General features: G+C 43.5%; 2 protein-coding genes and 2 long non-coding RNA genes across 5 annotated transcripts; 2 read left to right on the top strand and 2 right to left on the bottom strand.

Moving 5' to 3' along the window:
• Positions 1-289: 289 nt before the first annotated feature.
• On the bottom strand, positions 290-16,718 carry LOC144901895 (uncharacterized). Of its 2 annotated transcripts, XR_013630046.1 has the most exons (7): positions 16,582-16,713; positions 16,422-16,487; positions 16,210-16,275; positions 15,041-15,098; positions 14,302-14,439; positions 1,383-1,521; positions 290-937 (listed from the first exon to the last, which is right to left on the bottom strand). It is a non-coding gene; the product is annotated as an uncharacterized LOC144901895 (long non-coding RNA). The 2 variants fall into 2 exon arrangements; XR_013630045.1 differs by having other exon boundaries at positions 16,422-16,718.
• rprml (reprimo-like) lies at positions 3,421-4,633 on the top strand. Its single transcript, XM_058049281.2, has one exon. It carries the CDS (start codon positions 3,663-3,665, stop codon positions 3,999-4,001), a length of 339 nt encoding a protein of 112 aa, XP_057905264.2. The 5' UTR covers positions 3,421-3,662; the 3' UTR covers positions 4,002-4,633.
• Positions 16,028-20,883, top strand: LOC131103207 (uncharacterized). Its single transcript, XR_009119573.2, has 4 exons — positions 16,028-16,737; positions 19,005-19,188; positions 20,401-20,463; positions 20,558-20,883. It is a non-coding gene; the product is annotated as an uncharacterized LOC131103207 (long non-coding RNA).
• tcap (titin-cap (telethonin)) lies at positions 16,949-18,204 on the bottom strand. The gene is made up of 2 exons (XM_058049280.2): positions 17,913-18,204; positions 16,949-17,850 (listed from the first exon to the last, which is right to left on the bottom strand). The coding sequence occupies exons 1-2, from the start codon at positions 18,059-18,061 to the stop codon at positions 17,460-17,462; spliced, it is 540 nt and encodes a 179-aa protein (XP_057905263.2). The 5' UTR covers positions 18,062-18,204; the 3' UTR covers positions 16,949-17,459.
• Positions 20,884-22,069: the final 1,186 nt, after the last annotated feature.

Here is a 22,069-nt window from a genome sequence, read left to right as displayed (position 1 = left end):
TGTAAAATTAGTGCACTTTTGTCATTTTTGTTTTGTTTCCATAAAAAAAATTTTTTAACTTTTTTTTAGAATGTGCCGAGGGCCAGACATGGCACCTGGACACCTCTGGTGTAAATACATAAATTATGATTTACTGGTAAAAAAGTACAAAAATTCTATATGTACATATAATTCAGTATTAAACTCATAAAGATGTGGACTGTAAAAAATGCTAAGATAATTTATTATAATTTTTTAAAGCTTAAAATATTGAAATGAAATAAAAATAAAAAGGCTAAATTCAAGGAAGATTTGTTCCAAAGTATATAAAAAAAGGCTCTAATAATTGAGTTGACATGTTTTGCACACCAGGAAAGTGGGCTAGAAGGCCCCCTAGTGGCGAGACTCATAACAGGAGGCATAAGGATAAAACATGCTATCAATGAATGTGGCTTGTGATCAGTGCTCAATGAGTGTGTGGTGTCTTCTTTAAAATAAGACTTAAGTTGAGAAGTGGCATCTAAACACGCCACTCTGGAGAGCAAAACAAAACAAAAAAAAAGTCAACAAAGTCAGACAGAAAGTGCGATAAAAGCCCACTTTGCCCTGAAGGCTTGAACTTTGTGTGTGTGTGTGTGTGTGCTGTATTGTGCAGAAAGCGTACAATGACGTTTCTTATCAGTGCATTTATTGAATCTTTTATCCAAGCCCCCCTCTAGTGCTCTCTGGGTGGTTGCTAAGTTACCACCACCAGACGACACGACAGAAATAGAGGAATAAGTCGACATGCAATAATAGTCAACATTCACTGTGTGTGTGTATGTGTGTGTGTGTGTGTGTGTGTGTGTCATCAGGCGGCTGTATTGACGGGCGTGGATGTATTGGCAGTGCAGCCTTTTGTGGCCTCTCCTTCCCCACAGCGGAGTGGCCTTTCCGGAAGAGCACCGCACCAGTTATCCTGAATGAAGAGCCATGCTGGGTCAGACGGCAGCCAATTAAGACCGGACAAGACAAGCAGAGTGAGGAGGAGGGAAGTACGGGCTAGAGGGGAGGGAGCGCGGGGGGGGGGGGGGGGAGTCTTGACCTATGTAATAGATCTATGTGGAGCCTCTTAAGCTTCTCACTCAGAGCCAATCACCTTCAGACAATAGCAGTGTTTGGTTGAAACCACAAGAGGCCAGGTTTTCATAAAAATACTGTGGGGGGGGAGATGTGAGCGAGGGGGTGACCCTGATGAAATGCAGCCCCCCCACTCAGAGTCGGTATGTTGACTTCTGACCTCTGTGGATTTGATGCACCACACGTGGCTCCTCATACGGTCACCATCCACACACAGTCGGTCCGAGCACCTCTGTTGCCCCCCCCCCTCGCTGTCTCCTCAGAACCAAAATAACTTCACCAACCATCTGTCAGCGGACTCCCGGAGGTCCACTGTTGCTTGGAAACAAGTCTGACTCTCACATCGGCGTCTGGATGCACCGGCACGTGAAGCAACATCCTTAGGAATATGTCTTCATATAGTTTGGACTCCTTGCAAGGAACCTTCAAAGCATACAATAGGTAGACTTCCAACAACAGGTACTTCACCTGAGCAGCAGACTATCAAGGATTCAGCAACACTTCATTAATAAGATGGCGTTTGTTTAAGGGATTTCACGAGGATCAAAACAAACCGGGATGATTAATCCAGTAGAAGACAATTACACGAGGCGGCCCTTGACTTTGCATGCGGTAAATTAATTAGCTACAGCTAAATCCACACACAAAGTTCACAATCAGTCGAGAAGCGAAGCAGAGAGGTGTTTACATCCTTGTGAGTGCGCGTGTCACCCGGAAGCATGAGGAGATTCCCCAAATTGGGAGCCAGGGCTGATTAATATGACAGCCGCTATGAATCATTCCAAGAAGAGTGTGTGTTATTTTAATATAATTAATGCCTAAAAGGTCATTGAGCAGGTTTCTTTTCAAAAGGTGAGCTGCAGTGATGCTACAGTCTTTAAATAGATAAAGTACTGCCAATGCTGTACTTTACATGTACTTTGGGGATGTAGCAGCATAGATGCTGAAAGGGTTAGTTAGTTATTACTGTCACTTTAATACAATCGGATCCTTTAACATGCTCAAGGATACTGTAGTGACCTGGCAGCTATGTGTAGTGTGAAAAGTTTTTAAACTTTATAATAGAACACAATGAAAGTGAAAAATATGTATTTAACATAAATAACAAAATATAACTAAAATATTTCTAAACAAATAAAATAAAAACGTAAATGAAGTTTCCTGTATTGTTAAGTAGTTTGTTAGATAGCTGTTGCTTGTTGTTCAGTGTTGATTCAGTGGAATCCTCGGATTTCTGTCTCGTTGTGAACCCCATCTCCACTCTCGCTGACCCTTGACGTGACTGACAACAATGCTAGCGATGCAGCTAATGGCTAACAGCTATCTATGTCCGACGTTTGGGGCTCAGACCACCATCTACCAAATGAGAATCAAGAGCGCTAGACATCGAGTAAAGACATGGTGACTCAGGGGAGTGAGGTTTACCAGCAATATTCGAGGAGACAACAGCCAATAACTCCTGATAAATGTTTCCTCAATCACATTTTTTTTAATTCACGTCTTCATTTCTGACTTATAACTCGTCTGACTGATAGCAGCGGCTGTTTCCACAGCAACCAACTCAGCTGTCAATTCATTAGGTACGCAATTTAAATAGCGCCACAACAAATATAGTGCCGTTTGTGCACGAGATTGTTGAGTTATTAACTCTATGACAGGACTATGTTAGGCATAGCGGCTAATCAAAGGATGCTTTTTGCTACTGTATATTTATTGATCCTTTAATGTACTACGTATGTGTATGAATCCATAATATAGCCAGGGATGGTGGGATATATTGACGTGCACAAATGAGTGCCCCGTGGGACCCAGGCACACAACAAAAGGGCAATATTTACCCATTGGTCAACACTTGTCCTCTTTAAGGTCATTAGATTGAGCTGTTGAGCTAGTCCAGTTGACTTCTAGGGTGAGAGGCGCGGTGCGCCATGGCTGCCAGTCAATCACGGGGCACATATAGCTAGACGGTGGCTAGACATAGAGGTAATTTAATGATTGTGTATGCATGGTTTTGGGAGTCGGAGTACCTGGAGAACATGTGAACCCATTTGAACTCCAGACTGGGAGGCAAAGTGCTGGCCCTTGAATATTTATGATCCCATATTAAAAAAAAAAAACAACTAAGTAAATATTTCAGCCAAGGTAACATTTAATTTTCTTGTTCATTGAAAATACTGACATTCTATTGTACTTTGTACTTTACCTGGCTGCTGACTACTGCTGAGTCCGTGGGGAGCTCATCATGACTTTAAAACGCACCAGAGACTTGGCACAAAAGGAGGGCTGGTGGTGGTGGTGGGGGGGAGCACACGCACACGCACACGCACAGGCTCTTATTACACCTTGCGCGCTCGTTTAAGAAGACCCAGGAAAAGTCTGCTTTCTTGGTGTTTCTGCGCACACGTCTTTACGCACCAAACTTCTTCCAAGCGTCTAAAGAGCTGCAGGACCACACAGGAGCTCCGCGTCTGCTTCTTCCGGAATTCCGTGTGAGGCGGCGGTCACATGAGGCCAAGTTTGGCAGCTTTTTCTCATCTTCCGAGTGGATTCGTCCCCGAGGAGCCATGAACGCCTCCTCCATCCTCGACGCGACCCAGGGCGCGCTGATCAACGGGAGTCGGACCCTGGCGGGCACTCTGGCCACTTACTCCGGCAACGGCAGCGAGCAGGCGGTGACCGTGGACGGCAGCGGGTCGCTGGTGTTGCTTCAGGAGGAGCGCAAACTGCTGGTGATGAGGGTGGTGCAGATCGCCGTGCTGTGCGTGCTGTCGCTCACGGTGGTCTTCGGGGTCTTCTTCCTGGGCTGCAACCTGATGATCAAATCCGAGAGCATGATCAACTTCCTGGTGAAGGAGCGCCGGTCCTCTAAGGACGTGGAGACCGGAATGATCGGACTCAGCTAGAGAGGGACGTGGAGCTGGCTGGGGCTGACGCTGTGGGTGGGGGGTCTGTATCTGCATGAACTTGTTCAAGATTTCCTCCAAGTGTTCCGCCTCAGCGAAGATCAGATATGCAACAAGGTCACGCTTCCCTTCCAGGACTCCAAAGTAGGACGTGCGTAAAGCTTGTGCGTAAAAGAAACCAACATGTTTACGCGTGGCTCCGTGTCTTTGGGGTGAAGTTTTAAAAAAATGCCAACTTGAACAAAAGTGACGAAAATGTTTACAATCTGTTACCTCATGTTCGTTTTGCTTTTGTACTTTGGGTAATCGTATTTTCATGAAGGTTTCAATGAAACACTCCAAAAGCATGATTGGGATTTTCTTTGCAGTCAACTCTCTCAAGTAAGGAGTGTGTGAGTGTTCTCTGTCAAAAGGTATTTTTCTTGACTTATATGTGCAAATACAACCACAAATGGACAAATGTTGCACGTTTTAAGCTCGCACTCTTTATGGAGTGATGCTGCCCCCTGTTTGGCATGCTTTTTTGGATGCTTTTGATGTGTTGTTCAGTCATTCCTGGAATCTGTTTTGCACTTTGGAAAATGCTGCATGACGTCTTCTTTTTGTACCAAAAGAGATTGCAAAGATTAAAAAATAGCATATTAAACTCTTGTCTTGTGGATTCATTATAAATGCAAGAGAGTTTGTTAAAGGGCGTGTACGGCTAACATACTGTTGATGACTTAAAGTCACACAAATACTAAATATTGAACTGAAAATATCACAAATGGCCTCCAAAAGGTAACAATACTAAAATGCTATTGCAATTGTGAGAAGAAAAAAGGCAGCACCGTACCACAAACTCTACTTTTTGTGGTAGAAATACAGCATCAACAGGTGGCTATATTTTACCACATTCAAACACTTTGCTCATTTTAGTGCTACAAAATGTTACACTGTGCCACAAAACCAACATTTTCCCATCAAATGCTAGTTTGGGTCACAATTTCACAGTATTTGGTCAAACAAGGTGCAATTTTGCACCATGAAAACACAATAATTCCATATAAAAATGCAATATAGTGTCTCAAAACCATATATTTTGCAACAAAAATGCTTTAACCTTTTGGCTCGAGGCTAAATTTTGTCAGAAAGCCCCTATATTCTGCAAGGGGAGTGCAAATGCTAATCCCAACACCTGTCAGCCATTCAGTTGTCCTAAAGAAGGTGACGTATTTAGGGTTTTATAGTACTATTGACAACATTCAGTGCCGTTTTCATCTCAGGAATACTGCATTTTTACACAAAATGTTATATATTTATATGGAAATGCATGGAAACAGTGTCACGAAACACTACAATTTACCACAAAAACTGTGTTTTTCTGGTATAACTGTCCCATTAAACTGCAACAAAAATGCAATATTGAAGCTTGTGGTGAAAAATCAAGTGTGACATTCAGCGGAGGTGTTGGCGCTACAAGAAAGTGACTGACATGTTTTGCAGCTTTTCAAGCTGACTTATTGATGCTGAGCGGGGAAAATAAGGCTGAGCTCAACACTTCCAGCACTTAGCCTGATCCCTCGGAAGTGCGTCCAACACTCAGACCACTTCAGGCTCCTTCAAGCACTTTTTTTAAAATTAATAGCAGATTGGGCTTTTATTCCTATCCACTAGTGTGACAATAACCACACTACATGCACTAGTCATTGCGGCCTCCTGAGCTCTCATGATTATTTCATCACTCGCTAAAGGAGCCGGGCCGCCAGAGTCCTTACAAACACACCCATGCATTCACAACGGCGTGCACACGTCGCACACTGATGTGCAACAGACCGGCAAATGCTCACAAGCACAGCTATCCCTCAAAAACACCATGAATAAATAAGACGTCAGCAGATAATTAGACTTCAGTACGCACTTGTTGACATTAAACAAAAAGTGTGCTAGTGCAACAACAATCTACATTCCTGATGTCATAATTTACTACATTGTTGCTATATTTCACACGTTAGTTTGACTCCTATGTGTTTGGATACAAAATAACAATATCTGTCAACAAGAACCATGATTTGGCAGGATGTTGCTAGCATGAAAACACAAGCAAGATGCTATATTGCACAATGAAAGCACAACATTGATGTGAGGATGCTATCTTTTACCATGAAAACACAAGCAAGATTCAATATTCCATCGTGAAAGCACAATATTGTGACACAAAATGCAATATTGTACCATAAAAACCCAATACCTCATTATAAACATGCACAAGTTGCGTCATGAAAACACAATATTATGCCACAAACTCCAATTGCGTGCTCCAAAAACACACAAGATGCCATTTTGCAACATAAAAACACAATATTACGCGACACAATCCATCAGTGTGCTATGAAAACACAATGCAATGCCACAAAAAGCAGTATTTTGTACCAATATTGTGGTACAAACATGCAATATTTTGATACAAAATACCATGTTGCACCAGGAAAACACAACAAGTGTTCCGCAAACTCCGACAGTGTGATACGCAAACACAATATTGTGACACAACATGAATAACATAAAATAAATAAAATGCAATATTTGGTCACAAACTGCAACTGCATTTACTGTATATGACACAAAATAGAATATTGTGCTTCGAACACAATATTTTGTCATCAAAATGCAACACAGTTTCACTAAAGCACAATATTTTGCCACAAAGTGCAAATCTCTGCTACAAGCACTCATTAATATCACACAATATTCAATATTGTGCCATGAAAACATCATATTTTCCTATGAAAATGCAACACGGTGTCACTAAACCACAGTATTATGTATTATTTGGCCTCAAAATGAGTATATTTACTATAATTAGGGTTTAGTTGTTTAAACATGAACTGCTGGTGACAACACACACACACACACACACACACACACACGCAGGCAGGCAGGATTACTGCAATAATTAGAGTGTGTTCCAGAAGACAGTTGTCAATGTTGTAATGAACGAGAGTGGAGCACATAGGTTGCCGTGTTGTTAATTATGATAAGGGCATGAAGTGGGTGTTGCACAAACACACACTCGTGTTCACCGAAATGCAAAAAATGTGCACGCGTGTGTGGCGATTCCAGCTCGTGACTACGTAGGCTTGTCAGGAAGGGTCACCGCTGACCTTTAGCGACGTCCACCTGGCAGATATACTAATGAACATGGCTCCGGCTATGAAATGATATACTTATAGCAGCAGTGGCCTTCAACAGGATGAGAAAAAACTATTCCAGTGTTCTTTTTTTTTAGCCTTTTCTCTAAAAACGCCATTTTTTAATTCCCACCTGTGTTATTGGTACGAGGGCCACACATACAAAGGCGTCTCCCCCCAGGATGAAGTGGCCTTTCTCAGCCCCATTCAAACGCCTCCTAATGGGATGTGTCGTATTGAAAGGGAAAAAGCGTGGAACAATAGTGGCCGTGGAATGGAGCAGCTTAAACGCTATCTACCATCTCACACAGGTGAGCCCGCACTTTTCTTGTCATCACAATTACTTTTCATTCATGCGAGCGTTTGAATCCTGGCAACAGTTATCCCCAGACACACACACACACACACACACACAAGCTCAGCTTTGTTGTGCAAATCTGGCTGAAACGTGTAGTTTCACTTAAAGCAAGAATAGAAGTAGAAATCCATATTCCACCAAAGAAATGGTTTGTATTCCATACAAAATATATTGGTTGACTGTATGCAGGAACATTTTAACAAAAACACGACAATAATGCATAATATTTTGCTGTGAAAATGCAGTACTTTGCTTTGAAAACACAAAAAATACCCCAAAATCGCCAAACATACATCCACACCGATTAAACAAAAGGCACAAAAAGTATTGCATCATCATGGGAAAGATACATTCTAGTTACATTTTGTGGAAAAATTCAATATTTTTTCCTAAAATATACAGGACAATAAAAATACAACATTTTAGAATGTTTTAAATATATTCTATATATATTTATATAATATAACGTTTTGAAGAGAAAACATCCATATTGAGTTACAAATGCTATCCATTAAAAATAAAGATAATAATATGATACATTCCTGATGAAAAGCTAAAAACGGAGTATATGCAAATATATAATATGTAATATTACAGTCCACAGGTGCTGTTTCCATGGCAACACCACATCAAACACTAAACAGGGCTGTCATATCGGTGGGAGGGAAAAATAAAAAATAAAAAAAAGATTAAATTTTTAGCCAAATTAGCATCTCAGGTATAAATCCAAAACTTTGATTCACCCCACAGGAGGATTTTGACAAGTTAGTGTTATTTGACTTTCCACTGCTAAGAGCAGCTCCAGCAGCTCAGCAGTAGCACATAGTCATGGTGAAGTGGCCCACAGAGGGCAGTAATAAATGATCCACAGTGACAGGATGGAAAAGGACAGCCAGTCCTTCTACTCCTTCTGGTCCTGTTGCTTCTGTTACCAAACGAGCTGCTCGGTGCTGTCAGCGTGTTCTGCATGGGGGGGGTAGTATTCTCCGCTTACACACCACCTCCACCGGGGGTAAAGGTTGACCGAGGACAGAGCCAACTCTCCTACACACTATGGACAAAGGTACATTCACACCTGTAGCTGCACCTTTGTCCAGATTCTCACCAACGCCGAATAACGTTGAATAATTCCCTGACGGGCTGCACGGCAGTCGTGTGGTTAGCGCGCAGACCTCACAGCTAGGAGACTCGGGTTCAATTCCACTCTCGGCCATCTCTGTGTGGAGTTTGCATGTTCTCCCCGTGCATGCGTGGGTTTTCTCCGGGTACTCCGGTTTCCTCCCACATTCCAAAAACATGCTAGGTGAATTGCCGACTCCAAATTGTCAATAGGTATGAATGTGAGTGTGAATGGTTGTTTGTCTATATGTGCCCTGTGATTGGCTGGCCACCAGTCCAGGGTGGGATAGGCTCCAGCACCCCGCGACCCTCGTGAGGATAAGCGGTAGAAAATGAATGATTGAATGAATGAATTCCCTGACAATGGCATTTTGTCAGGGAACGCAACATTCCGCGGATCCACCAGGAAGTCAAGTCTGAGGCGTCATGTAATTTGCCACTCTTACAAAATAAAAGTGTAGTTGTGATGTTTTACTTTCAACATAAATGCTTTTCTTGTCCTGTGTTATTAAAACATTGGCACAGAAACTGGAAGCACAAAAGTACATCTGAGTACTTCCCTAAGCGTTCCTCCTCCCCTACATAAAGAGTAAAAGTGCGGCCCGCCATCCGTGACTCTATTGAGAAGCTGTAAAACCATAAAAGTATATTTACTGTGACTATAAAAGAAAAAAATGAGGCTGCATGTACCGAGCTTATAAGCAAAGCCAAGATGGAGTGTGATGTCTCCAAGGCTTATCGCCAGTGCAGGCCTTTGGGCGGTGCCATTAACGTCAGTCGGTCCAGTCAAATCCGGGTCAATCCTGCATTATTCCCACCCCCCCCATCAATGCGACATGCAGCAAACCCTGACGGAAGACAAACACAACGTGAGTGTACGCTCGTTTCTAAAGGCTCCGTCTTCTCAAGATGACGCCGGGTGTCTCTCGCCATTGATTCCCGATAAGAATGGACCGCAAACCGGCTCATTATTGGTGTAAACCTCCACCCCCACACCCTCCACGCTCCTCTTCCTTGCACCCCCAACCCACACGCAGAGATGACTGAATGCTGGATAATTGGTGTCCACTGACTTTATTATGTATTAATAAACTCAAGAGTGTGCATGGAGATGTGTTAATTGGCGGGAGAGGGTGCTGGTGGGCGCTATGCGAGGCTTATGCCAGTGGCGGTGGCGATGGAGGGCTGGTGGGGGGCGTCTGTCAGTCAGGTTAGCTCCTCGGGGGGGGAGGGATGTTCTCTTATTGCCTCTCTGGCTGTATTCGAGTCTGGCGGTGGACCGTCAGGGAGACAATAACTCTGCTTCCCGCATACATCGTTATTATTATTTTTGTATTAAAGTAAAAAGAAAAATGGCCGCCGATGACAGTTTTTCACCACTTTCATTCCATCAAAGTCAGACTGTGTGGAGAGGATGACTCGAACCTCTTAAAAAGTGATCTCCCCTCCCTGCGGACTAGACCCACACGCATCAGGCCTGCAGGGTGCTGTCGCCATGACAACAAGGGAAAAAAGGTACCGGGGCCACGTGCTTGTTGCAGGAGGCTAAGGGCCAGCGCTCCAATGTGGGGGCACGGTCAAGTTACTATTTGTTTTGAAAAGGCAGCCATTAAATGTGACCCAGCAAGGCATGGGCTCCATCTGAACCACCACCCCCTCCAGCTTCTGTGTGGTATGAATAAATGATTGCTATGACCATTAGCATGTGTGTGTGTGTGTGTGTGTGTGTGTGTGTGTGAGATGAAATATTCCTGAGGGGTGCAAACATTCATTACTCAGCAGCCCGCTAACCTAGAAATGTTTATTTTAGCAGGGACTCGTTTATGTTGGCCTTATCGTACCGGAACCTGTTGTGATAGCCATGTGAGCTTGGACACTTCATTAGGTACACCAGTCTGATCCGATCTAGTTTTAAGAATTGTGGCCGTAGGTCATGTGAGAGTGGAACTGGTATAAAGTGTGTCTATGTAAAGCAGATCGCCTTACCCTAATGGCACCCGTGCACAACTTTTCGTCTCCTTCCGTTTAGCGGCTATTAAAAGAACACAATGTTGTTGCAAAGGACTTGATGTGCGATGCGTGGGCCGCGCGGGAGAACAGAACAGGAATTATCTTGGTGCCACGCCGCCAATTAAATATAGTTTGCCAGTTTGTATTTCAGCGCTTGTGGCAGATTTGGACATCACCTGCTGCTACACACACTCAAACACACGCCACACGCTTCCTGTGTGTCGCCACGACAGGGGCCTTTTAAGAATAGATACAATGCAAGCAGATTACAGCGCTGTAATTGCAGAGCCGGAGATGCGATGGGGGTGCGCAGGCCTCTGACAGGGAGCCTTTGGTTTGGAGTTGGAAGGTTGACTGGTGCAGGGAATGTAAACACACCGCTAATTAGTGTTGTCTGCCATGGCCGATCTCCCGAGCTGGAATAGTCTATTATACATGCATTGTTAGCCATGTCGCACCTGTAATGCCGTTATTCTATACCCGCACACACACAAAGTGCTTTATTTGTATGGAAATGAGCTGTAGGACAACATTCTCCAAAGATATTATTTATTTGCCCAAAAATATTTCTTAGGGTTACAATATCGTTTAAAAAGGAAGATGTTTACCCAGCAATGACATGGTAAACAAAGACTTTATAGTATCTTGGTGGTGCTAATTGATTTAGGGGTGTCCAAAGTCCGGCTCTGGTGCCATTTGTGACCCAAAGCTTGTTGTTTATTGGAAAAATAACATTAATTAATTGCTTCACCCACCACCTTGTTCACATTATTACGTTTCAAGATCAACCCATATTGACTCCTCAATATGGTGGTGGTACGCTATATCTATAGTCACAGCTGCCCTGGGGTAGACCGGCGAAAACGTGGCTGTCAAACGTTCATACACCAGGGTGGGAAGATTGAAGGCAAGGTGGGTGAAGCGTCTTGAGAGTATTCACATCCCTATTCATACATTTTTTTTCAAAAAAGTGGCTAACAACAGATGTCTTATCTCAACATGCGTTGTTTAGACAATTACGTCATTACATCACGTCACAGGTAGATTACAGTCTTACAGTCAGAAGGTCCTTTTCAAATCTAAATAATACAAAAAAATAATAAAGAATGCAATTAATATATAAATATTTTTTGAGAAATTATAGAATAATTATAGAAATAACTACATATTTTTAATGATTAAAAAAATAATCTAAAAATAGGATACAGTTAAAAGTAATCTCCAAATATGGTTGAAACGCTAACAGTTGGTTGTCAACTCCGTGCCTCAAGTTAAAAATAAAGAAAAAGCACTCATTAGTTGCTAATTGTCCCTTACCGCATGAACGACATTTGCTAGCATTTAGCCAACAATCAACATCAATCTGCAACACATTTCATTTGTCCCTGAAGGTTTGACGTGAAACTACACAACATTCACAGTGGCTTCAAGTGGGCGGCCCACGCTGCATCCTACAGGTCACGGTGACGACGACAGCCAGATAACGTGCATGCATGCATGTGTGTGTGTGTGTGTGTGTGTGACAAGGTTTGGCATGTGTGTACGTGTTGAGTGGGTGAGTGTTGTGTGGGTGAGTGTGTGCGTGCGTGTGGTGCATATGCGCGTGCAGACGGTTGCTTGTGTTTTGGCGTCTTGGCAACCGGCTACCGTGCACACCTCTGCGCCCCAGCAGACGGGATAGAATTACACGTGGCGAGCATCGCGCAAGGAAGATCAGTCGAGCGACAAAAAAAGCCTTATTAGAATAATAATGAGTCTTTTTTTAAAAGTCATTATCACACCAAGTAAGATGCATGTAGTCGCAAGTGGCGCTTTGAGGCCCCCAAAACAAGCTAAGCGTGTATCAACTGTGATAAATGAACGCATTACTGGTTCCAAATTAGATGTATATGTAGCTGTTGCCACGGAGACCAAGGCTCACTACAATACCTCTTGTGTTGCGTTACCGTGAATGATAAACATAGCAGCACATGAACATTTAGAACATTAGCTTCCTGGTTTGTGCTTTTATTTTGACTTTTAGTGCTTTTTTTAGGCGCATGGGTGTCACTGCTGTAGCAGCTCTGATGGACAGGTGACCAGAGGTTAAACCCCGCCTCTCGCCATGTCCCTGTCAATTAGCTTGCCATGTGAAAGTGTATCTAAACTTTTGACTGCTACTGTACCTTAAGAATGCACTACACTCGCGGCTAATTGACAGGCATTATCTACAACTTCCTGTCTTGACTTGCTGAGCAAATCATTGCTGTCTGGGTTTTACACAGCATCCTGTCTTTTGGGGAATTGGGCTTTGTAACGGCAAGATATCCCCTCTCTCGCTCACACACACACACACACACACACTCTTCTCGCCTCCTCCTATGGAGTGGCGCCTCATCTCCAGTGTCGGTAGTTACACTTTATTCTGAGCCACAGCGCCTCCAGGCACACAGCCTCATTATAGGCCCATCTCTGCCTCGGCAGCAGCCCGCCACCCCACCGCATCAGCACCCACAATGACTCCCACCCGTGACCCCCCCCCCCACTCCATTAGTCCCGGTAGTCATGTCAAGGAGGCGACGTCCGACTGTCACCGCACACAAACCAAAACCGACACATTTCACACTCATCGCTACTTCATCCCTCACATAAGCGAACAGATATTTTATTTATAAGCTTCTCATAAGCGGGGACACTTGCACAAAAAAAATGTTTTATAAAAGTCAATCATTTCTCCAAAGGGCTGCACGAGGGTGTTTTGTTCACGCTAAAGTTGTAAAGGAACTAGCTGTGACTCATCAATACTACACAACACAGTCTCTCTAGAATAGTCTGATTGTTTCTATTGTCCCCCCCCACCCCCCGTTCACCATAGAAAAGGACAGGAATAGAAATAATCACAGTTCCAGTGTCAAACTCTCTCCATCAGTAATGTTTTACGTAACTCTATACCAGGGATGTCCAATAGCTTTCCACCGAGGGACGCAAAACTGAAAATTCATTTTTGTTGATTAAAAATCCAATGTAGAGTGGATAATGCTAATAATACACAGTGCAGTATATTTAACAAGAAAACAGCCGAGTTATTGTTACAATGAAATACTTACCAGTATTAGTAGGACTTATTGTAGCATTAAACTTTTTCAAAATCTCAAAATCTCAAAATCTTTCATTTGTCTTTTTTTGTGACACCCTGCCTTATAGTTGCTCTAACACAGGTGTAAAAAAAGGTTTTATGTGTGTGTTGTGCAACTTTACATGCATATGTTTTCCAGTTTGTACTTTCAGTCATAGACTTTTTTGTACAATGGTACCAATTTTATCGCCAAATATGAAAAGTGAAACCATTTGTCCTAATTTGGCCTAAGCGGATAATTATAGCTTAACATGCAGAAAACAAAGCAAAATAATTCTATATGGCAAATGGATGGAATTTATTGTTGATGCGGCCTGCTGAATATCCTGGCAAGGTTCACATTCTTTGCAAAACTGCTGGCAATCGCAACTTTCTTTGGCCCCATGGCGGGTTATTTAGTTTAGTAGCCACAATCAACAAAAAAGGCATGAACAGTGGTTCGAAAACATTTGTACCCCCTACTCCTTCACACTTAAATAATATCATTTTCAGGTGAATCTCAACTCACAGTGACAGGTTTCAACATACCATGAAGCTGCTTGTGGACTATTTCGTCCTATGGAGTACCCATGATGAGGTGTTCAGGTCAGAGCCAGCCTTGTTATTGATGAGCCTCCATCATCATGACAGCCATGATTCTTGCATCTAAGACAGGTTCTCCTCCTCCTGAAAAAAAAAATATAGATAAATTCTAATAAGTCTACCGGGAGCAGGAGGTTAAAAGCACTGCACAGCAACACCCAGCAGACAGCCAATTAACAGCCTCCTCTCCTGTGATGTCACAAGGGCCTTTGACAATGGAGCTAACAACGGCAACATCAGAGTGAAAGTGATAATAGGACGCCTGATTGAGGCCGCCGCTGATGATTGTAAATGACGGCGGCTCATCAAAAGGCTTTACAACCATAAAAGGTTTTGTCTTTCATTTTTGTGACTCATAAGATCATTTAGAACAGGTTAAAACCAATTTCATGTAGATATCATACACAATTTAGACGGTGCTTCACCCAAATTGACCAGTGATTTAACTACAGTAATAAGAACACGACTAAAACACACACTTAAAATGTTATTTGACACATTAAAATACATAAGATCATTTAGAACATAAAAAGGACAGAAAAAAGGAAACATTAAGTTGGATTGTAACGGTACAGTACAATACAATGTCACCTTTGCAATACCCATATTGACCAGCAGAGGGCGGTGATGTAAAGCGTTAAACTTTCACAAGCAAGACAAGCAAAGTGATTCAAACTTTGTTTACCTCTTTTAAAAGGTCAGCGGGTTAAAAGTTGCTCCAAGTGTGATGCAGTCAGTGCCAACTACAAGCACAATAATACACATATTGATAACCTAACAGTTTTCAGACAGTATCAATTAAAACTTTGCACTATTAGCATCAACATTTTCCACACATATTGATTGCCGTAAATCATGCAGGGTGTGTCTAATGTAGAGGCCTGTCGGAAAATATGTTTAAACGATGCCTCGGTCATTTTGAAAAGCCTCCCACAAGTGATACAACAGGAAGAATTCCTGGGACAACACATGTCTCTTCATGTGTGCATGTACCGGCATCCACTATCTACTGGGACCAGTCTACATGTGACATGGGGGGCCGGGCCCCGCCGGCGGCTGCATAGCAAGGGGGTTAATTTGCAGAGAGCGAGGCGGGCGGCACATCGCGATCTCTGATAAAACACGGGGATTAAGAGCTCAAACGGGAAGAACGCGCTGATACCACTGTCACCACGGCGATGCCAATGTTTACCCAGCTATTAATATCAAGCTGCCTGTCACAGCGAGGAAGAGAAGCAGCCTCTTTAAAGATGGCCGCTTATGGATTATCATGAACGACACTGATTGTGTGTATGTACAAAAAAAATGTGATACAAAGAAATGACGGGTCGACTGTTTCGTGGGTGGAGGACACCTTGAGAGTATGGAGCCATCCAAACAATGCGTGGGCGCCATATTTGTTTCAGCATATCTGGCAGATTTATATCACACTATTACGCCGCCTCTTAAAATAAAATGAAAGCACTTTCCGTCACAGGGTGTACTTTCCGTTCATTCAAAATCTGCTGGGGTCAATAAAGGCTCAGTGGGATCCGTCACACAATTAAATGAACACAATGGACTCCATTTATTCTAAATGCATCATGCCAACTGCTTGTAGCTCTGTTTTATATAAATACCGCAGCATATCCAATACATATCACATTACAAGCAAGTAAACCAGTCATGAATTAGCAATAATGACATCACACTCATGAGACGTTAGCTTAGCTGTTAGCCTGTCTTCATACAGTTAGCTTAACCATACAGCTTATAAGAATACTTATAATATAAAGAATGATTTTAAGAATGATAAATTATTAGATAAGTCATGACAAGCTAAACATGTATATGCAATTAGGAGGTAATACTGACCCAAATTCAAGTAAACAGAAGCGAGGCCTTCAGAGTCCACAGTCAGAAGCAGTAGCCTAGCACGTTCTAGAACGTTCCATACAGTTAGCTTAAACATACAGCTTAGAAGAATACTTACAATATAAAGAATGATTATAAAAATGATACATTATTAGATAAGTCAGGAACAGGACAAGCTAAACATGTATACGCAATTAGGTAGTTATACTGACCCAAACTTAAGTAAACAGCAGCGAGGCCTACAGAGTCCACAGTCAGAAGCAGTAGCCTAGCACGTTCTAGAAAGTTCCATAGTTAGCTTAACCATAAACCTAACAATTCATGAAATGATGACACAGAATTTGATAATTCATGAGCTTCATGAAACCCAACATTAAATTATAGTCAAACGCGAAGGAAACGACTGAGTAGAAGTGGGAGGATAAACGTTAGCTTAGCAGCGTAGCTTTCTCCCAGACGTTACCAAACGACTTTTCTCCAAAACTACTGCGAAGATTGACAAAGTTCTTCAATCTACAAGTGTCTAAGGTGAGTCTACAATTAGCCAAAGTGTTTTTATTGGTTGTGTTCAATACCTGTGTGCGTGGATGAAGTTAGCATGAATTGACTTGATCACTTTCAGTCTGCTGGCTTTACTTTCATGCTAGCTAGCTAGCCAACTTTTACGTCCTTTATTTGTATTTTCTCATAGTTTTTCCTTTCACCCCTTCATGAAAATGAGGCACACAACACAAGAAGATTCAATAGCAGCTCTTATTTTTATTATTAAAAATTAAATACAACTTTGGGAAAAAAAAAAACAGTTAAACAGTTACTCTCAGCTAATCAAACACTTGAGGGGCCCACTTAGATAGAAACAATGCTAAATGTGGCAAATATTAAGTGTTCTCTTGAGTGCCTGAGCGTACAGACACACACAAACGTACACTTGCATGTCCGGAAGCCCTTTGTCTTCCCATCCCAGTCACGATACCACCTCATATTGCAGCGACCACTATAATGCAGTCTACAGGAGCACTTTCATTGACTTCCATGCAGTGTGGATCAGCTGCAGCTTGACAAAGAACAGCTGACGACACACACATACGTACAACCATTCGGCGGACCTCCACATGTTGACACCGTGATGCGGTGCTGGCCAAGACAGTGCTATAAATCTACACAAGAGAGGGTTTAGGATGTCACAAGTGCATGCACATTCTTTCTGCTCCTTGTCATCCCTTTCCAGCATCCCCCCGGCGTCCATTTTTTCACCCTCTTTGGGCCTCCTGTGACATGGAGCGCCCGAGAGCTTTTGGTGCCTTGCTGAACTCCATGAGGGTGGGTTTGACGGGCGGCAGGTCTCGAGTGATCTCGTCCACGCTCCTCTTGCTGGGACACAAACCATCCGTGAGCGCGAATGGCTGCAGGTCCTCTGGGGCGTGCGGGGCACCGCGGCCCAGGCGGACTCCCAGCTCGGCCGGAGTGAAGATAGGCAAGGGGAGGGTGTTTCTCTTTGGGAGCAGCTGGTGCTCCCTCACCCCTCGCTCCACGGTGCCCACCCGCAGGACACCGGAGGGGCACGACTGGGTCAGAAGGGAGGCCTTCCACTGGCGGGAGAGCGTCTCCTTACGGGAAGCGTCCTTCATGTTCATCGTCTTCCTGAAATCCAAAACAACTCTTAGCATGTAAGTCACCTATGAACACAGTCCAGATTCCCCCACCTTTCCTCAGGTTGAGTCTTGAGGCTGATGCTCCTCCAGTCGGCGCAGTAGCTCTCCCTCTGAGCCTTGTTCTCCTCCCGGACGCTGCAGGACAGCTCGGCTCCTGCCACCACGCCGTTGCACTTCTCGATCATGGTGCACACCGGCATCGTCTTCTTTGAGGTCAGATCTCCTCTAATGGACCCTGAGCTCACTTGTGAGGTTGAGAAGGATAGCGGTGATGGTGCAGCTGGCCTCTCTCTCTCTCTCTCTCTGTGTGTGTCTCTCGCAGTCCTGGTGAGTGTCAGGGTTTGAGTCTCGCCTGCGCCGCCTTTATGCACACAGTGTTGCTATTTCGGATGCGTGTTGTCACTCCGCCGACACCTGACACTGAGTGCTTTGGGAGGATAATTGATGTCAAAATCCCCCAAAGTCTCCTTGGACCAACACTTTCCTCATCAGCTGTGCATCACACATACACACATTGTATGGAGGGCTTATGGAAACATACACACACAAGCTTCAGAATGGAATCTTAATAAGGATCCGGTCTTGATGTACACAAGGTGACCCTCCACTAATGTGGAAACTTTGTAGTGGATCTTCATACACAAACATAACAAGCTTTAAAGACATCATGACGCGATTTGAACTTTGAACCTGATCCTCAGGGACCTGTTGCTCAACTACGACTCAAGTCCTGATACTCAACCTGGACTCGGGGTGCAGATGGTCAGGACTTAACCTGGATTTAGCTGATAATCGACAAGGAACTAAGTTTTAAGGACTTGATACTTTAACTCGGGCCTGAGATTTAGGGTATCAAGACTTAACTTGGACTTGGGCTAATTAGACTCAAGACCTGACTCAAGCTTAAAAACTTGATATTTAAAAAATTGGACTCTTTGCAAGCTTTGGGGACTCAACACCTGAGATCCAAGCGATCTCAAGACTTCATCTGGACTGAAGCTTTGAAGACCTGCTACTCAACTTGGACTTAAGACTTGATACTTAATCTTGACCTCTAGACTCAGGGTCCGGACAATACTTCTTTGACGGGTATCTTTTTGAAGGAAAAGCTCATCTGACTTTCACTGTTTTTTTTTTTGTCAGCATCAAGACGTGCTCGTCACGAGCCGCTGCCTCATGGCGGTCGTGAGCGCCGCATTCGGTGATTCATCGCCTCGCTGACAAGAGCGCCACGCTCCCCGCTTGGGTTACAGCCTGGGAAGCGCTCGCCTTGGAAACATGTCTGCTGGTGTGATGTTACTCCGGTGACTCACTCGTCCACATTGGGGTAATGATACTACACACACACACACACACACACACACACACACACACACACAAATGACCAGGCCAGCATTATAAGCTGATTTCTTATATTAATGTTAAAACTTCTCCTCCTTCTACTCCTGAAACGCTACACACAAAGGAGTGAAATTTTGGTGATTGACAGGTACAAATGTCTCAAATTTGACTAGCACGTTTGAAAAACATGGCCGCCATCAATCAAAATGTTTCACAAAGCATTTAGAGCGCAACTATTCGTGTTCTTTGCGTACCAGGCAAGTACTTTATGAGCAGGCGGACGGTAATCGTACGTGACTAAAAGGAGTACTATGTGTACAACACATAAGCGGATATGAGCAACGCCAGGCGGCAATGCATGTTAGCTAATATTTCGGGGGCGCCCCCAAGGTCATGGGTTAAGTTGTGTTATGATGACTCCATGACAACCTTGCTAAGGCATCGGACAAATCCAGCGTATCGTCTTGCCAGGCTACCATCATTCCTTCTGTGAGCGACTCGCTGCGGCGTTCACCTTCAAGATGATTCGGGGGGGGCGTTGAGTCTGGAGCGCCTCTGGAGCGCCCACTTGCCTGCAGGTCCTGCCAGGAAGAGCCCCGTGTTGTTGCATAACCGCACTGTCACAGCTGTCGTGTGTGTGTGTGTGTGGGGAGGGGGGATTTGGATTTGCTGTCACCACGGCGGAGATAGGAAGGGAAGCAGAGGATGGAGGAGGGGCCTGTCAGGAAGTAGAGGGGGTGGCCACGTCTCTGACTGGGGGTTCTGCAGGAAGAAAAGTTTCTCTTCTGCTCCTCTTCTCCGATTGGGTGATATCCATCTTACTTTGGTGGATGTATTGTCTTACTACCTGACCTGATCAAAGCGTATGATGATTATGATTCTGCTCATGTGAGGTGTGACATAAAGGAGGTGGACTTAGCTGGAAGAGTGTGAGGTCATTTGATTCCATTCCTCTTTGATTCCAGGTCAAAGAAAACCTACAGGAATTGTGTTGATCCCAGTGGGAATTTAAGTTTTAAAATATTAATTTAGGCAGTTTTTTCATTTTTTACTAAAATGTCAAAGGAATCAGAATCCAAATGGGTGTTAATCAGCGGAGTACTGTTGTACAGTTTCCTATACAATGGTGAGTGACACCCATACAGAGGAATGGTTTGACCCGTTCACGCAACTAAAAGTCAACCTTATCTTTGTCAAGTCCTGCCGTTGTTGGGCCTGATCATTGTTGGAGTTGTGGTGTACTGCTGTTTCCGGATCAGGGGTGAGTGACGTGAACGTCAACTGTGCTAATGCCCTTTAAGGTTCCCTTTTGCAAGAAAACGTTGGCTTCTTAGCACCCAATGTCGTCCTTTTAGGCAGAACCACAGAAGCAGGCCGCCATCAGTTCGGCCAAGGGAGGTTCCCGGGTTGCCTTGTTTAACTCCCTCATGATGGTGAATGGCGTCTCCTTGTAGCCGCTTTCCCAGTGAGGCGTTGACTGCTCTCGGCCTGGAGGAGGCATCCATTTTAGTGATGTGTTGCTTGTGAACCAAACAGCTGAAATGAACACCATCTTATTTTCCTGGTAAAATGGCGTGTGATTGGTTAACGTGCAAACATGCAATAGGCTGCGGCCTGCAGCGGCCTTGCCACAAAGTCACATCAGCAAATATTTAAAGCACTTAAAACACCTCCTTGGCATCAGCGTCCCAATGCGGATTCCTTAATCCACGGACAACAAACAAAACAGGTCCCCTACCTGTTTCCAGGTGAATGCATGGCGGCGGCGTGTGGCTCCTTGCTTCTCCATGATGCCCACTTTGGTGGCCATTATGTTCATCAAATGCCTGTTTTGTTGACGCTTGTAGAGAGGTTTGGCATGGTGCAGGTTCATTAACATTATTTCAATGTTTATTCAAGAAGTCTTTTAGTGTCTTGTTAATCAAAACAAGTGAAACCAAAAGGAAATCCATACCCGAAGAAGAAAAAACAATTCTATAATCAATCACTTCCTATGAACAGTTTGGCGCCCCCCGGTGACAGAAGTCAGAATCACTTCCTATAAAGTTTGGCGTCTCGGTGACTAAAGCTAAAAATCGACTAAACAGCGACGCATCGATGTTTTCGAACCCAAAACAAGTTTTAGCTTACTTCAAGTCAGCCACGGCATGTCCGGCATGATGTTAAAGTGAGTTTTTGCCTTCTTAGGTTTAGAAGAAATGGCCAACTGGTTAACTCGCTAGCTTGTTAGCGCGCTACTAGCGGCCATCTTGAGTCCCTGAAGCAATGCAATGCAATGTAACGTAAACAATCAATAGGAAAGTAAAGACTAAAGGAGGTATTATTTCATGTTTACGTTAGTCCAGTAATCTTTTTTTTAATAAAGTATTTACAAAATCAAGCACCTTTACATGCTGTATGAAAATACTCAATTCAGTCCTCTATCACGGACATTAATTTAATGTGGTCAGGTCTGGAACCACCATAAACAAGGGAACATTTATATAATATACTTACACTTAGTTTCTTGTTCATTTTAATGTGTGGTACAACCAAAGGTAGAGTTCGAACAAATATAACAAAAATATCTCATGAGTTACATTTTTTGGAAGTACAAAGTTATTAATTTAAGTAGGTTATGATCAAGAAAACCATGGAAGTTGCTAGATGTCTTCTGTCCAAACAAAAGTACCTTTAGTTGTAGCACGTATTCACATATAAGTGAAGAAACAAGGGTGGTCTGATCAGTTTTCCATGACTATGCATAAACTATAGGTTGGTTTAGTAAAAGTAAAAGTGCCCACTGCTTGCTTCTATTTTTCAATATGCGGCAAGACAAGTTTGGACACCCCCGCATTAGAACATTGTTTTGGCCGACCATCAGCCAT

This window comes from Doryrhamphus excisus, linkage group LG16 (genome assembly GCF_037039965.1).
Source record: "Doryrhamphus excisus strain RoL-2023G ecotype Guam linkage group LG16, RoL_Dexc_Guam_v1.1, whole genome shotgun sequence".
In the NCBI taxonomy this organism is placed as follows: domain Eukaryota; kingdom Metazoa; phylum Chordata; class Actinopteri; order Syngnathiformes; family Syngnathidae; genus Doryrhamphus; species Doryrhamphus excisus.
Note: the sequence above shows the minus strand (reverse complement) of the source record. Positions and strands in the feature narration are given on the sequence as shown.

Bases quoted from the DNA above. Each gene is read 5' to 3' on its own strand.
- rprml (XM_058049281.2), top strand. From the start codon at position 3,663: ATGAACGCCTCCTCCATCCTCGACGCGACCCAGGGCGCGCTGATCAAC.
- tcap (XM_058049280.2), bottom strand. From the start codon at position 18,061: ATGCCGGTGTGCACCATGATCGAGAAGTGCAACGGCGTGGTGGCAGGA. The intron at 17,851-17,912 runs GTGGGGGAATCT...TTTGGATTTCAG, and splicing joins AAGACTCAACCTGAGGAAAG to GAAGACGATGAACATGAAGG.